At 33.9% G+C, this 14,713-nt stretch overlaps 2 protein-coding genes across 6 annotated transcripts; one reads left to right on the top strand and one right to left on the bottom strand.

The window, feature by feature from the left end:
- The first annotated feature begins 2,528 nt into the window (after positions 1-2,528).
- LOC126699196 (E3 ubiquitin-protein ligase complex slx8-rfp subunit slx8-like) lies at positions 2,529-4,531 on the top strand. 3 transcript variants are annotated; one of them, XM_050396867.1, is made up of 2 exons: positions 2,529-2,717; positions 3,103-4,531. In XM_050396867.1, exon 2 carries the CDS (start codon positions 3,153-3,155, stop codon positions 4,272-4,274), a length of 1,122 nt encoding a protein of 373 aa, XP_050252824.1. In that variant the 5' UTR covers positions 2,529-2,717; positions 3,103-3,152; the 3' UTR covers positions 4,275-4,531. The 3 variants fall into 3 exon arrangements, with proteins under 3 accessions (XP_050252824.1, XP_050252825.1, XP_050252823.1); XM_050396868.1 differs by lacking the exon at positions 2,529-2,717 and adding an exon at positions 2,744-2,944; XM_050396866.1 differs by lacking the exon at positions 2,529-2,717 and having other exon boundaries at positions 2,961-4,531.
- Positions 4,532-7,051: 2,520 nt separating this feature from the next.
- LOC126699195 (purple acid phosphatase 15) lies at positions 7,052-14,448 on the bottom strand. Of its 3 annotated transcripts, XM_050396863.1 has the most exons (7): positions 14,001-14,447; positions 11,852-12,043; positions 10,760-11,093; positions 10,373-10,590; positions 9,501-9,691; positions 8,560-8,844; positions 7,052-7,508 (listed from the first exon to the last, which is right to left on the bottom strand). In XM_050396863.1, exons 1-7 carry the CDS (start codon positions 14,263-14,265, stop codon positions 7,362-7,364), a joined length of 1,632 nt encoding a protein of 543 aa, XP_050252820.1. In that variant the 5' UTR covers positions 14,266-14,447; the 3' UTR covers positions 7,052-7,361. The 3 variants fall into 3 exon arrangements, with proteins under 3 accessions (XP_050252820.1, XP_050252821.1, XP_050252822.1); XM_050396864.1 differs by lacking the exon at positions 8,560-8,844 and having other exon boundaries at positions 14,001-14,448; XM_050396865.1 differs by lacking the exon at positions 7,052-7,508 and having other exon boundaries at positions 8,660-8,852; positions 14,001-14,448.
- Positions 14,449-14,713: the final 265 nt, after the last annotated feature.

Below are 14,713 nucleotides of genomic sequence, written 5' to 3'. Positions count from 1 at the left end.
TCGATCATTTTTTTAGGTTTTTGGGTTTTTTTTGGTATTTTTTAAGGTTTTTGGGGGTATTTCGATCATTTTTTAGGTTTCAGGGTATTTTGGTAATTTTTTTAGGTTTCTGGGGTATTTCAATTATTTTTTAGGTTTTAGAGGTATTTTAGTCATTTTTTAGGTTTCTGGAGTATTTTGGTAATTTTTTAGGTTTAGGGAGTATTTTGGTAATTTTTTAGGTTTTGGGTGTATTTTGGTAATTGTTAGGTTTTGGGGGTATTTTGGTCATTTTTTTCGGTTTTTGGGGTATTTTGGTCATTGTTTTAGGTTTTGGGGTTATTTTAGTCATTTTTTAGGTCTTGGGGTATTTTAATCATTTTACAGGTTTCAGAGGTATTTTGATCATTTTTTAGGTTTCGGGGGTATTTTTGGTAATTTTAAGGTTTCAAAGGTATTTCGGTCATTTTTAAGGTTTAGAAAGCATTTTGGTCATTTTTTGGGTTTTTAGGGTATTTTGGTAATTTTTGGGTTTTGGGGATATTTTGGACATTTTAGAGGTTTGGGGGGGGGGGGGGTATTTTGCTCATTTTAGAGGTTTTGGAGGTATTTTTCTCATTTTGGGGGTTTTGGGGGTATTTTGGTCATTTTTTGGATTTTGAGGGTATTTTGGTCAGTTTTTGGGTTTTGGGGATATTTTGAACATTTGAGAGGTTTTGGGGGGTATTTTGCTCATTTTAGAGATTTTTGAGGTATTTTGGTCATTTTGTGGGTTTTGGGGATATTTTGGTCATTTTTTGGGTTTTGGGGAAATTTTGGTCATTTTTTGGGTTTCGAGGGTATTTTTGTCATTTTTTTGGGTTTTGGAGGTATTTTGGTCATTTTTAGGTTTCAGAGGTATTTTGGTCATTTTTTGGGTTTTGGGAGTATTTTGGTCATTTTTTGGGTTTCAGGGGTATTTTGGTTATTTTTTGGGTTTTGGAGGTATTTTGGTCATTTTTAGGTTTTAGAGGTGTTTTGGTCATTTTTTGGGTTTTGGAGGTATTTTGGTCATTTTTAGGTTTCGGGGGTATTTTGGTCATTTTTTGGGTTTTGGTGGTATTTTAGTAATTTTTAGGTTTTAGGGGTATTTTGGTCATTTTTTGGGTTTCAGAGGTATTTTGATAATTTTTTGGGTTTCAGGGATATTTTGGTCATTTTTTTGGTTTTGGGGGTATTTTGGTCATTTTTAGGTTTTGAGGGGTATTTTGGTCATTTTATAGGTTTTAGGGGTATTTTGGTCATTTTTTGGGTTTTAGGGGTATTTTGGTTATTTTTTGGGTTTTGGTTGTATTTTGGTCATTTTTTAAGTTTCAGGGGTATTTTAGTCATTTTTTAGAAATTTAGATTTTATGTTGTTTATTTAAATTTTAGATGGGTTTAGTGGGTATTAGTGGGATTATCCATTTAGACCCATCTAATTAAATAACCAAATGGGTCTTTACCCATTTAACCCAAATATTCAAATGGGTTGGGTTAAGACTTATCCAAATAAGGTGGGTAATGGGTGGGTTCATGGATATGGATAAAAATTGCCACCCCTAGTGGCTATATGATGATTAAAATTCTTTTACAAATTTTTGATAATAATTTATTTAATTTTGTTGTTGTTGAAAGTGAGCTAAATTATATTTATATTTTAAAAAAATGAAATTCTAAAAAATTATACATAAAAACTACAAGTTAAAAGTTAAGCTTATAAGTTCTAGCTAAATAAACATGTATATTTATGTTTATCTATAAAAATATTTTGAGAAAATAATAATTTATAAACATGGTTCAACATGCAGATTTTATAAACCAATAGATATAACAAAAAGTGTCATGGACTCCGTTTTAACTGATATAGTTTTATATACAAAACCAAAAAAACAAGTTATCTATGAAACTTCATAAATATGTAGAAAGATTAAGAAAAATACTAGACACTTTTTCTTTCTATCTTTATTAATTAATTATCTTGTTGTCGGTTAATAAGTAGTGATTATGACAAAAGAAACCACATTATTTTCCTAAAAAGATTTGGACCATTTTGCATATGAGTGGTCGAGACAATAAAACAAATAGATGATAGATGATAGATGAAAATGATAGAAGCTTTAGAAAGAAAGAAGTAAAAACCAAAAAGAACAAAAGAAGACAAATGTGAGGCCAGCTAGGGTCAATTGAACTTTTTTTTTGTTCTTTCATTTGATGGGTAATTGCACACTTTATAAATTTTTGTTTTTTTTTTTAAGTTAGATTAAGTGGGTTTCAGATAGCTCAATTGGTAAAGTCTGTATTAAATAATTGTACCCATAATACATTATATCTCTTTTATATTAACTTATCATTTTTTTCCTACCACTCCTAACCAATCGCATTAGATTTGTATCAAAATTGTGGCATAAAAGGTACGGTTGTGGATTATTTTAAATATCAAATATAGCCACAAATAAAGGGAAGAAGTAGAGGCACAAATATATTCCCATACATAAGACTCGTTCTTTTTTCCAAACTCTAAACCCTTAATTATTTCTCAACTTATATTTCTTTCTTTCATTCCTTTAAGAAAAGAGAAAGTCACACCATAGACATAAAGATTTTGATAGAAAACAAAACAAAAAAGCATACAGATGCAGATCACACAGACAACAAAAGGGAGAAAGTTCTTATTTACAGAATACAGATCTGCACTGCATCAATTTTTTTTACTTTAGGTATCTCTTTTCTCTCTCTCTTTTTGACTCTCATTTATTAATTCCACCTTTGTCTCTCTCATTGTGATACCAACCATTCTTTTACAGTTATACCAAATTTAAAGTAATTGAAGCCTGCACCGAATATCAGATCTGACCCTCACTTTCATCAAAACTTAAAAATATATAAAAAATAAAAACAAAATTATCCATCCATCACATTCACATTCCCACACACACAACGTAACGTAAGCAACGGTATCCTATGTTTATATTGCTATTGCTATTGCTATTTGCTATGCTCTCTCTCTCTCTCTGATAGAAATTTGAGATCCATTTTCCATGAGTTTGTCTCTCTCTCTCTGATATATTTGTTTGTGGTGGTGGTGGTGTTGTAATATGGAAGGAGGTGAAAGAAACAGTGATAGGAGGAGGAGACTTACATTGTGGGATCAGATGTCTGCTGTAGAAGGCGCCGTGAACAGAGAGTCCAGTTCCGGATCGACTCTCTGCGACATTCTGTGCACCACGGATAAGCAACCTTCTTCGGCGGCGGCGGCGGCGGCGGCGGAACCTCAGCCTCAGGTTCGGCACAGTAATCGGACCCTGCTGGATGTGATCCGGGAGCAGGATCCGAATGCTGCGAGGTCGGCATACAAGGGGCTCAATATCAATACGAATAATAGCAGAGATAAGAAATCGTGGAAAACCTTCAAAGACAAGCTCCGTTTGAAGCGTGCCGGGGCTGCTTGGACCTCCTCTGTTCCTATCCCTGCCTCTGATATCCCTATCCAACAGCAGGGTTCGCTTTCGCGCCGTAACTCGGTCCGCTTCCGTAGCTCGGCCGAGTTGACTCAGTCCTCCGAAGATTTGTCTAGGCCGCCGCCGCCGCCGCAGATCTTGCGCCGGAACTCCACTCGGTACAGTCCCGGAGACCTGATTCCCGCCGAGTCAACTCAGTTCCCCGACTCCGAGTCTACGAGTTTCGTACCGCAAGCCACGCGCCACAACGCTACGCGGTTCGTCGGCACCCCGCACCACAGGAACACCGAAATCTCCTCCTCCTCGTCCTCTTCCTCCTCCTCCTCCGACGAGGAAGAAGGAGACTCCGAAATCGCGCCTCACACGCCGACGCGGCGGCTGTCGGTGGTGCTAGCGGAGGAGAGAGCTTTATCGGCGAGAGAAGCGGTGGCGGCGCAGGAAGCGGCGGAGAGGGAGAGGCAAGAGCAGCTCAACACTTCGTCGACGACGGCGGAGCCGCCGGTGAGAATGTCGTTGATGGATTTGATGGACTACAACATGGACGATGACGAGGAGGAGGAGGAAGAGGAGGAGGAAGGGGAGGAGAACGAGAGAAACGAAGGAAAAGGAAAGGAAGAAGAGGCGGAAGAAGAGAACGGAAGCGGAAGCAAAAGAGGAGAGTACAAGTGCTGCGTGTGCATGGTAAGGCACAAAGGCTCGGCTTTTATACCGTGCGGACACACGTTTTGCAGGTTGTGTTCAAGGGAGCTTATGGTGAGTAGGGGAAATTGCCCTCTCTGCAACCGTTTCATCTTGGAAATCCTTGACATTTTTTAATTCCCTTATAATTTGGGTTCTCACAATTGTATCATAGTGTGATATGATCGTCATTGAAGATAAAATTGCTTTGTTTTTTTTAATTTTATTTTTTATTTTTAGAATTGAGTCATTAATTTCAATGACAAAAAAAGAGTGAGGTTTGGTTTTCATGTGATAAATGATCTCTGGTTCCAACTCAATATTTTAGTGATTATCATCTCTTTGTAAATGCATTTTGTTCTTGGATATATAGAACTTCCCTCTTCCATTTTTTTTTTTTTTTTTTTTTTGGGTGAAATGAGACCAAAGTTCGCATTTTGAAGCAATTGCAGCGAGGAATTGATCTGAAACAAAGCACTTCGTTTATGGGCATTGTAGCAAGGATAAAAGCTTATTTTGATCATGAATTTTTTAAATCTCTTTTTAGATATTTCATTTTAAAAGTAAAATATGAGTGTTATCACAATTTTAGGAGGAAGTCTCAGAATACATTGTTACTTAGTATTTGTAAGTGGCCTCTTGTTTGGAAAGTCATGGTTCACAATTCAATTGTAAGCTAAAACCTATAAAGCTTATTTCTGGTTTTTTGTTTTATTTATGATGCCTCTTCTTGTTGATCAATGATGATATGTCCTTGAATTTGGCGTTTTTTTTTTTTTTTTAGTATTAATTTGCTGGATTTGTTCAACCAGGAACAATTCTGGAAAATTTTGTCATTAACAGAAACAATAAGAAGGATGGATGATTTATTTATTAAATCATGGGAGTCCATATTTGCCCTGTTCCCTCTTCAGGGCAGAAATTGGGGTCAGGGTGGGTTAGAGGTATTTTGTCATGATTAATTTGGTTTCAAATGTACAGTTGTTAAAGACTGCTTAAAAGAGAGAGGAAGATATAAGTGTTTTTGACTTTTGAGGGATGGTAGTAAAATATGTAAAAAATAAATAAATAACAAATAGAATATGTATATATATATATATATATATATAAAAAAAAAAGATGAAATTATATTAATTATATATATATCTATATATATATATATATATTTCAGGGCAAGAAACTCAACACAGGACAGAACATGATAGGGAGATTCAGGTAGAGTAGGACCAATCACATTTTTGTCTTTCCCAAGTTTGTCATCCCTAATTTTGATGTGCAAATGAATGGATTAACAAGTTTCAACATGTTCCCATAATAGCTTCATTCCTATGAATATAGATGACAATTTTGATTTTGATATGCAAACGGATGGATCCACCAGTTTCCACATGTTCCCACAACAATAATGGAAAAGAAAGAGGTAATGTTTAAACCGCAAATATGAGATACCACAAAAATTGTCATTACTGATAATTATCGCTTGAACTCCAAAAGCAAGATAGCTTAGTGACCAATAAACATTTCTTGTTGTTACCCCTTTTTTCCAATTTCCAATTTGGTATGACAATCTACAAAACAGAAGGTTGCTATTATATTTGTTGAAGAAGGAAAAAAAATTATAGGCATTAACCCTAAATCCTGTCTTAAAAAAGTAACTTGATTTTTGAGACAATTTGTACGAGAGGTTGCTTAGTGACAAAGGCACATTTGGTATTTGGTATAATAGCTCAAGGGACGTAGGTTGCTTTTCTAATATATAAGGTTTATAGGCCTTTTAGTATTAAACCTCGTGTAAGAACCATTATAGGCATTAGTCCTAATATGAGAACAAAGATTCATTGAAAACATAAAAAATTAAAACTCTAACGACAAAGTTTAGTTACAAAATTGGTTGTAAATTAAGACTACAAATTCACTCAATAAAATAAATATTACTATATATTTTGAAAATTTAACTGTTGAATTTTATGTTCTTTACGCTCTTAATACACATGTTAAATTTTGTGTTAATTAGATATTATTTATTATATGATCTATAAGCTTATATTTTATGCATAATTTTAAAATATAAAATTTTGCAATTTAAACAATTTATTAATAACATAGCTCTTGATCTTTAATGTTCTAGAAATTTTGCAAGTATAGAGAATATAAGAAGAAGATTTTATCTAATGGTGGATTTGTCAAAATTCACCTCTAATAAAAAGATATTGAATAAGGTTGTAGCCTTATTCAATATATATTGTAGCTAAATTTTGCCCAATTTATAATATATGGTTGACCTCGTAATATTTTGCCACATAAGTTTTTAAGACCTCACAATTTTATACGTCATTATTTTAATAGCTTCGTCATATTGATATCTAAAAATTATATAATATTTTTTTAATTAAATTTAAATTTCATTCTATATTGAAACCCTTAATTAGAATCTCATCACATGATTTTTTTTTTAATGGTAGAATATATAGTCACATACATAAACACAATCATAATAAATGTCTAATAGTAACTATCTTAATTATCAAACTTCTAGTGAATTGCACAGGTTACCTACTAGTAAAACTAAAAAGTAAAAACCTTAATCCCAACCAATTGGGATCAAAATAAGTCTTCAATCAACATTCTTCTTCCCCTTTTCTCCTCCTCTAGTCCTACAATATGGTGACCATTTGGACACTGACATATAGTTAAAGCAATGTAGTGAACTACATCTTTCAATTGACTTGACAAAGATTCTATAAAACAAAAGACTTGTAAAAGGCCAATAGTCTTGTAGTTTAGTGACATAGCATGTTCACTTTTATTATGAGAACTAGGATTTGAATCATTCATTCACCATTGTTTTAACTATAAAATTATAAATAAATAAATAAAGTTACTTGTAAAAGAGGGCAACCCGGCCACAGACAAGATACCACCAATCCTATACTTTTTTATTCATCAATTTCCATTACTTCTTGATTCTTGCATTATCTACTCGAAAAATAACCATTTGGAGACTAACGTATAGTTACAGTTTATAACAACAGCTTGTAATTTGTTTACTATTTACAATACAGAAATGCAGTAAGCATTTTTTCAAGTGAATTGTATAAGGGGAAGGCCTAGTCATAAAGACAAGATGCCACCCCATCCTATACTTTTTTATCCGTCTATACCCATTACTTCATGGCTCTTCCATTACCTGCATAAAGGGCTAGAGGCTGGTTTTACCACGTTTGTTTAAGAGGCTGCAAACCAACGTGCAGTTCTCTGTTGATGAACAGGGCACTTATTAGGCTGCCTCACTATGTAGATTTGATCCCCAACTTTACCGTAAGAGTCCTGATTTCGGTACCATGTCCACAAGGCCCAAGTTTCATTCTTCACCTGCAAAACACATATTGAAAACTCTTTTGAGATTGTACTTCTGCAGACTGCAGGTGACTCTAAATATGCTATGAGGAGAGGAGGAGCTTACACATTCTCCAAGTCAATCTAAAGAAGTGTCTTCTACCCAAAAAAAAAAAAAAAATCTAAAGAAGTGTTGAGAATAGACAAATAATTTTGGAACACGCACCCCAGCAAAAAATAAAGCAATAGAAGATTTCTATCTTGAATGCAAATATATTTACATCACTTTAGTTACCTTTACTTTATTTGTTTTCCAAGTTCAAAATGGTTTTTTACCCCCAAGGCAAAAATATTAAATCACCGTACATATACTAGAAGTGATCTTTATCTTAAAATTAGAGGTCCATATGCGCTACAGCCAACAAAGAACTACTAGCACTAACAATTTAACTATTTTTTTGATAGGTAAGAAAGTAATATTATTACTAGAAGAGAAAAAAAGATAAAAAGAGTTAACGGTAGTGAACAAAGAACCACAACGACAAAAAGAAATAAAGGAATCAACATTCTATTCTAAGAGACAAAAGAAAATTAGTAATAGTAGAACAATCCGAAAGACCCCAACACCGAGACCAATTGAAGAGAGTCTGCTGGCACAAATCTAACAATTGAGTCATTGATTTCTCAATATCCTCAAAAGAACGCCGATTACATTCAATCCAAATAGTCCACATTAAAAAGCCTGGTACCAAATTCCAAATATCGGAATTATATTTCCCAAGCCAATGGTGCCAACAACAAAGTAAGTCTACAACCGAACCTGACATGACCCAATCAATCCCAAACAGCTGATTCATATGCATCCACATTAAACATCTACAATTTAACATCTTAAATCAAACTTAACACGTGAATAAGTGCCCCTTCTAAAATTCTGAACATAAATATCATGGGTTATTTGATTGTATATCCTGTAATATAATATAAATTGTAAATATATTTTTTTTTTTTTGTGAAATACAAAAATTACTGGGAAGTTTAGTGTGTGTGTGTGTGTGTGTGCAGGAGAGAGAGAGAGAGAGAGTACCTCTAGGATCCCATGGCCAAAGCTACTTTCTCTTAAGGCACTGTATTCAGGCTGCTGATCCCAACAGAACTTGCCAGCTGCTGGGCCAGATGTAAAGTTTGTAGCACAAAAGCCACCCATGTACTCATCAGGAGTAGTTGATGGCTCTGGGCAGTGGCCAGGATCATCAGCATGTTCAACTGCCATCTTTTCTCGATTACCCCCATCTCCAACTGTGATATATACCGGACCACAGGGATCTAATGTGTAATTATAAACTCGATTTGACCTTTCATAAGCATGGACCTGGAGATCTTTAAGCAAATAACATTCAGCACACTAGAAATAATCTCTTTAGATAGAGCTGTGATTATCCCAATATAATAAGGGTAAGTTATAGATTACCTCCCTATGGTTAAACCTATTATAGTTTATCTCCGTCTTTTCAAAAGTGCCACCAAACCTCCTTGAACTTTGGACTTAAGTTGAAATCATAAACTCTCTAATACTTAAAAGAATTTGCCATGTACTCATCGGGAGTGTTAGAATTATTTAGTTAAATGATTAAATTTATCATCTCCTAATAACTTAAGCTTTTGGGAGAATTGGTAATTTAACACTTGTTGCCGAGTTTTTGAGACATATGTCATGACCCAATGACAAAATGCTAGGTCCAAAATTACTTAAAAGACATTAGGATACCAAAAAGATATGAAGCCATCCCAACTGTTTTTCGTGGTCCAGTTTAAAAATTAGTCTATTTCATCACCTGCATAGTAACACTTTAACATTACAAACTATACCTTTTTGGTTACCTCTAATCATTTATGGAAAAGATCCATTCTAAAGGACATTGCTGTTATCCTTAGAAATCCTATTAATAATAATACTATCTGATCCACATGCATGGCTAAACATAATTTTTATGTTTTAACTATAAAATAAAAGCCATCATCACTTACATGTCCATTAAAGACTATGTCAACACCATAAGAGTAAAGCAGCTCTTCCATTGCCACCCTCATACACTCTGCCTCTCTATAATGAGCTTTATAGGAACTGTACCAAGGTGGGTGCCAAGTGGCTACCAGCCATGGAGTTTTTGATCTGTCGACATTAGCCAAGTCTCTCTCTAGCCACTTGTATTGATTCTCTATCAAGAAACACCAAACCATAGTGAGAAGCTGCTCAAATTGAAAAGAAAAAGGTAGTAATGCAAAATGATTGCATTGCTTCATATTGGAACAACAAATGTGAAAGTAAATAAAAAAACATGTACTTACAGTTACATCCTAAAACAGGAATAATTAAACAAGTAGAAGAAGATTGCATCACCAATAAAAATACTGATTTTACAGATCCTTTTTGCTTTAGGTTCTCCATTCTGTTTTACATAGCATTTAGATATAAGTTCACTTCTTTCATTTTTCTCCCCCTTTTTCTTATATGTCGATTACATTGATGATATTTGACACACGAGTTTCATGTCTTTAGTCTCAAAATATATCTGTTATACCTGTAGATGAAGATGAATTCAACATCATTATTTCATTTTATAACACCTAGATTTTAAAGTATAAACGTACACCGATTGCCACTAATAAAAAAGTTCTACTTTATAATACATCCACTAAATGGTAAAAGCCATATTAATGGCTGCCTGAGATTACACAATTTTGACCAGTCTCACAATGTTTAGCTTTTAAAAAGATTTCCATCTTTTTATATGTTCTTCATTGTTTTTAATTAGTTTTCTCAAGATCCATCTTTACCTTGACAATAGGGATGGATATACATATACATACAAGATCTTAAGGCAACAATATCCTAGTACCTGATTTATTGTATGCAATATACGCCCCAAGCATGACAAAGTGTATCCCCCCTGCATCAAAAGAATAATAGAATGTGGATGAAGATCCACTTTCTTCAGATGGGAATGCAAAGCGAGAACTATAAGCTGCAAATGTCTGGCCTCTAGCTTGTTCTTCTATTTCATGGTTCCCTTCTACCACCATTATTGGAACTTTAGACACTAAATTCTGCATAAACCTGTAAAGAAATGTTCAGTGACAGTGACATAAGTTTTTTTCTTTTTTTGGTAAGTGTAATAGTGACACAAGTACTAGAATTTATCAGAAAGGAGTTAACAGTAACCAATTCACATAATTAAAGGAGGATAAAGAAAAAAAGGAAAGGAAAAAAAGTTCGGAGTTTTCACCTTCCCCAGTAATCCCAACGAGGCTGATACGTCTCATGTATGGGACTTTGTGGAAATGAGCAAGAATAACAGTCAGAGCCGGTTCCATTTGTGAGGTATAAATTAGCATACGTAACATCACCGACCAACAGAACAAGATTGGGTTTATTACTAATCAAGTGACTAATGGTGGTAGTTGTATTGTAAGTAAGACCAAGATCTCCAACAACTGCTATTCTGTCCGGATAGTTTCTTGGGCCAGAAACTGGCATAGTCTTGAAGGAGTCAACTTTACTCCAGGCTTGTCTAGAGGGATCTCCACATCGATAATAGTATAGAGTGTTTGGATTCAACCCTACGAGGACAGAATGAGGAAGCAAATTAAACACACATGAAAAGTTCAAGATGGTCAAAAAATTTGAGGTATAACATTCTAATAATCTGCTTCACCAGATCTAGTTCAATGTCCCTGCAGCAAATGCCAGGAATACCATTAAAGTCATTTTCTGATCACTTACTGAAGAGTGTAGAGATTGATTTTTTTAATGATTTTATAATGTTCAAATTATCCAGTCTTGGAACAGCCCCCCCTCCCCCCACCCCCACAAAAAGAAAGATAAATTACATAATTTCTCTATGAACCCAACCTCAATTTAATAAGGATTAAGGCTTGGTTGAGTTGAATTTGTGTGTCATATTGGCGTTAACTGAACAGGCAAGCAGATACTGAAACTTCAGAATTGGTCAACAGAAAAGTCATGCGTTGTTTATTTCTGAAAAAAATTATGAAGCATCAATTTATTAAAAGATATGAACAGTAAAGATGTAGACATTTTTGTCACTGATCCGTTTTGTAATATGTTCAGAACAATGTCAATTTATCCTCTTTATTTTGATCTAATAAGTTTCCTTACAAATTTCATAGTTGAAAAGAGAGCTACTTGAGGAAAACAATAATTTAATCAAAGATGAACACTAAAGTAACAAATATTAAAACATAATCTCCCGGTATGTGTCCGGTTGAACATTACCAAAAAAAAAAAAAAAGCTTCCATTTCAATTAAGCAGCATTAAAAAACCAAGTTAGTTAGTAATACCAAATAGTATATATACCTGTAAGGTGAACATGATGAATAATTCCAGAAGTATAATTTTGGAGACCTTCAAAGGGATAGAGCTGATTGTAAACAAGAGAATAGCCTGTGGCTTCATGTGTTAATGGTTGTCTTATCATCCCATAACGAACTACACTCGCAACAGTTTTAGGGTCTAATGGCTTTATATTGTAACCAATTTGGGATTCGCCTGCAAACTCCAACAATCAATTACCATAATTAAGCAGCAACAAAACAAGATTAAAATTAAGGTAGCCACAATTTCCTAAGAGTCAAATTGAAAAAATAAACTTCCACACTAAAAGATACCTTCTTCTATTTACGAGCAGATGGAAAAATAAATAAATTTGTTTATTAAGTTTTACTACTTATCAAAAAGTAAATAAATTTATATAAAACCATTTCCATAGTTGAAGATACTTACAGCCATTAGCCAATTATACACCCCTAAGCCTTTATTCATAAAAGAGAAATTGATAATAAAAATAAATAAAACAAAAGGAAAAAGAAAAAGAGAGAGGGTTTTCTAGTTAGTCAGACTTGAAACTTACAGGTTACAACCATATGAGCCAATAAAGACTTTTATAAAATTCCATTCCTTTTCTTTTCTTTTTCTATTTTTTTTCTAGCAAAAAAAAAAAAAAAAGATTCAATAGTGAAAATTCTAGAGAATTGCCATCATAACACATCAAATCCAAGACAATCATAGTCTTATATTGAATTTTACCATTTCTTGTCAACTTAAAATTTTAGAATACATAGCAGTTTATTATAATTTTAGAGCAAGTGATATTGAGTTTGAACACCGTCTCATGTCTTGAAAATGGGAGATTAGACCTTACATGACTTGAGGAGAGCAGATAATTTTGGAACAAATAATAATTTATTATAATATTAGAGCAAATAATTTTGAACTCAAAACATTGTATCCCCGTCTTATGAAAAGGAGATTGGACCTCACATGATGTAGGAAGTGTTAAGATAATAATTTATAATTACCAATGAGCTCTAGCTCAACTGGCTCCTTAATGTAGGAGCAAAACTAAAATTATTTTAGAATTTATATTTTCAGATTTTTGTATTTATCTTATAGAAAATTGGATAATTGTAGACTTTTATTTGGATAGGGATTAGATTTGAGATTAGATAGGGATTAGTATTTGAGTTTAGTTAGGATTAGTTTTGGTATGTTGTTATCTTTATCTCTTTATTTTCCAGTTCTAACTCTACATAAGAAACTAGTTTATTTGTATTTTTAGAATAGACGTGATTAATGAAAATTCAGATTAGATCTTTTTCTAGTTGTTAGCTGCGGTGCTGATTCCTAAGGGTCCTAACACTTTAGGTGCTGATTCCTAGGCGTCTTAGGTGCTGATTCCAAGCGACTAAGTGCAGATTCTTAGGTTTATCCTTTACTTTTTCTTGTTCTTTTATTTTTCTATTAATTTTCCTGCATCACTCCTCCTTCAATTATAATTTATCTTGTTCTTTTATTTTTCTATTAATTTTCCTGCATCACTCCTCCTTCAATTATAATTTATCTTGTTCTTTTATTTTTCTATTAATTTTCCTGCATCACTCCTTCAATTATAAATTTTAGGCGGAGGGTTAAAGATGTGTAACTTGCTATTTACCAACAAAAAAATTAATAATAATAATAATTTATCATTACATAAGCTAAAATCTAAATTACACACTTTAAGTTTGGGTGAATTGTTTTTCCATCCCTAAAGTGAAACTTCAACAATTCTTTCATTTTAGCTTATAAAACAAAACACTATTCTCATTATGTGATACGATGTTGTTTTACAGTAAAGACAATGGACAGAAGCACCAATATGACAGAAACGTTAAAGCTAACCATAAAAATGACAAAAAAATAAAACTTTAAGAACACCCATTAAAAAAGAAAAAAAAATTAAAAATACCCATTAAAAAAAAAAAATTAAGGACAAAAATGACGATTCATGATATGTCTTTTGGCTATATATGTATATTTACAGAATCAGTAAAATCAGAAAGAAAAATAGCAAAAGCTAAAAAAAAAAAAACAAAACAAAGGTAAAGTGAGTAATGAATTGGAGGAGATTCGTTTGGCATTGGTTTGGATGAAAAACTATCGAAATGAGAGAAAGAGATAGATATACCAGTGATCCATGAGATCCAGACGGAGTGGTAGTGTGCGGAGAGCGAGATTGAAATCTGTTCAGGCTCGAAGCCTTTGACTCGGCGCTTAACCCTGGGATCGGAGTCTGGCAAATCCACGGCGTTGCCACGTAAGCTTTGGTCGAACGGCACCGTCACCGGCTCGAACGGACCGTCCAGAGTCGACGGGATCTTCACTCCTCCGCCGTCAACGAAAATGAACCCCGCAATCGCAACCGCACAAAAAAGCCTCAGAGGGAAAACCATTTCAGTGGGGAATTCGAATTCCCAACTCAACACACACAGTCACTGAGAAAGAAAGAAAGGAAAAGAGAGTTTTGTGTGAAAGTTGGGTTTGGTTCTGTGATCAGTTTAGTAGCCGTTGGAATTGAGACGGGGAAACTGTGAACCATAGGGAGTTTCGGATTTGATGGAAATGGAATTAAATTACCGAATTTAATGTCTGTGTCCTTTTGTTCATTGTTTCAGAATTTAGGCCCACAGGCTCTAACATTTTCTCAAAGAAGGAAAAGGGGCCCACATTGCACGCAGATTAAAAAAAATTATATGGGGCCTGGGTTTTGGCAGAAATACCGACAGATCACATCCAATGCAATTTCCTTCCCCTTATTTTTTTCGTCTTTAATTATTGAGTTTGGTGCCAAATCTTATCTTTTCTTCCAAACCAATGCAAGCAAGTTTTACTAGCCTTTAA

This window comes from Quercus robur, chromosome 9 (assembly GCF_932294415.1).
Source record: "Quercus robur chromosome 9, dhQueRobu3.1, whole genome shotgun sequence".
Taxonomy (NCBI): Eukaryota; Viridiplantae; Streptophyta; class Magnoliopsida; order Fagales; family Fagaceae; genus Quercus; species Quercus robur.
This window is presented reverse-complemented; position numbering and strand designations above follow the sequence as displayed.

Bases quoted from the DNA above. Each gene is read 5' to 3' on its own strand.
- LOC126699196 (XM_050396866.1), top strand. From the start codon at position 3,096: ATGGAAGGAGGTGAAAGAAACAGTGATAGGAGGAGGAGACTTACATTG.
- LOC126699195 (XM_050396863.1), bottom strand. From the start codon at position 14,265: ATGGTTTTCCCTCTGAGGCTTTTTTGTGCGGTTGCGATTGCGGGGTTC. The intron at 12,044-14,000 runs GTATATCTATCT...TGGAGTTTGCAG, and splicing joins CTGGATCTCATGGATCACTG to GCGAATCCCAAATTGGTTAC. The intron at 10,591-10,759 runs GTGAAAACTCCG...ATTTCTTTACAG, and splicing joins CGTTGGGATTACTGGGGAAG to GTTTATGCAGAATTTAGTGT.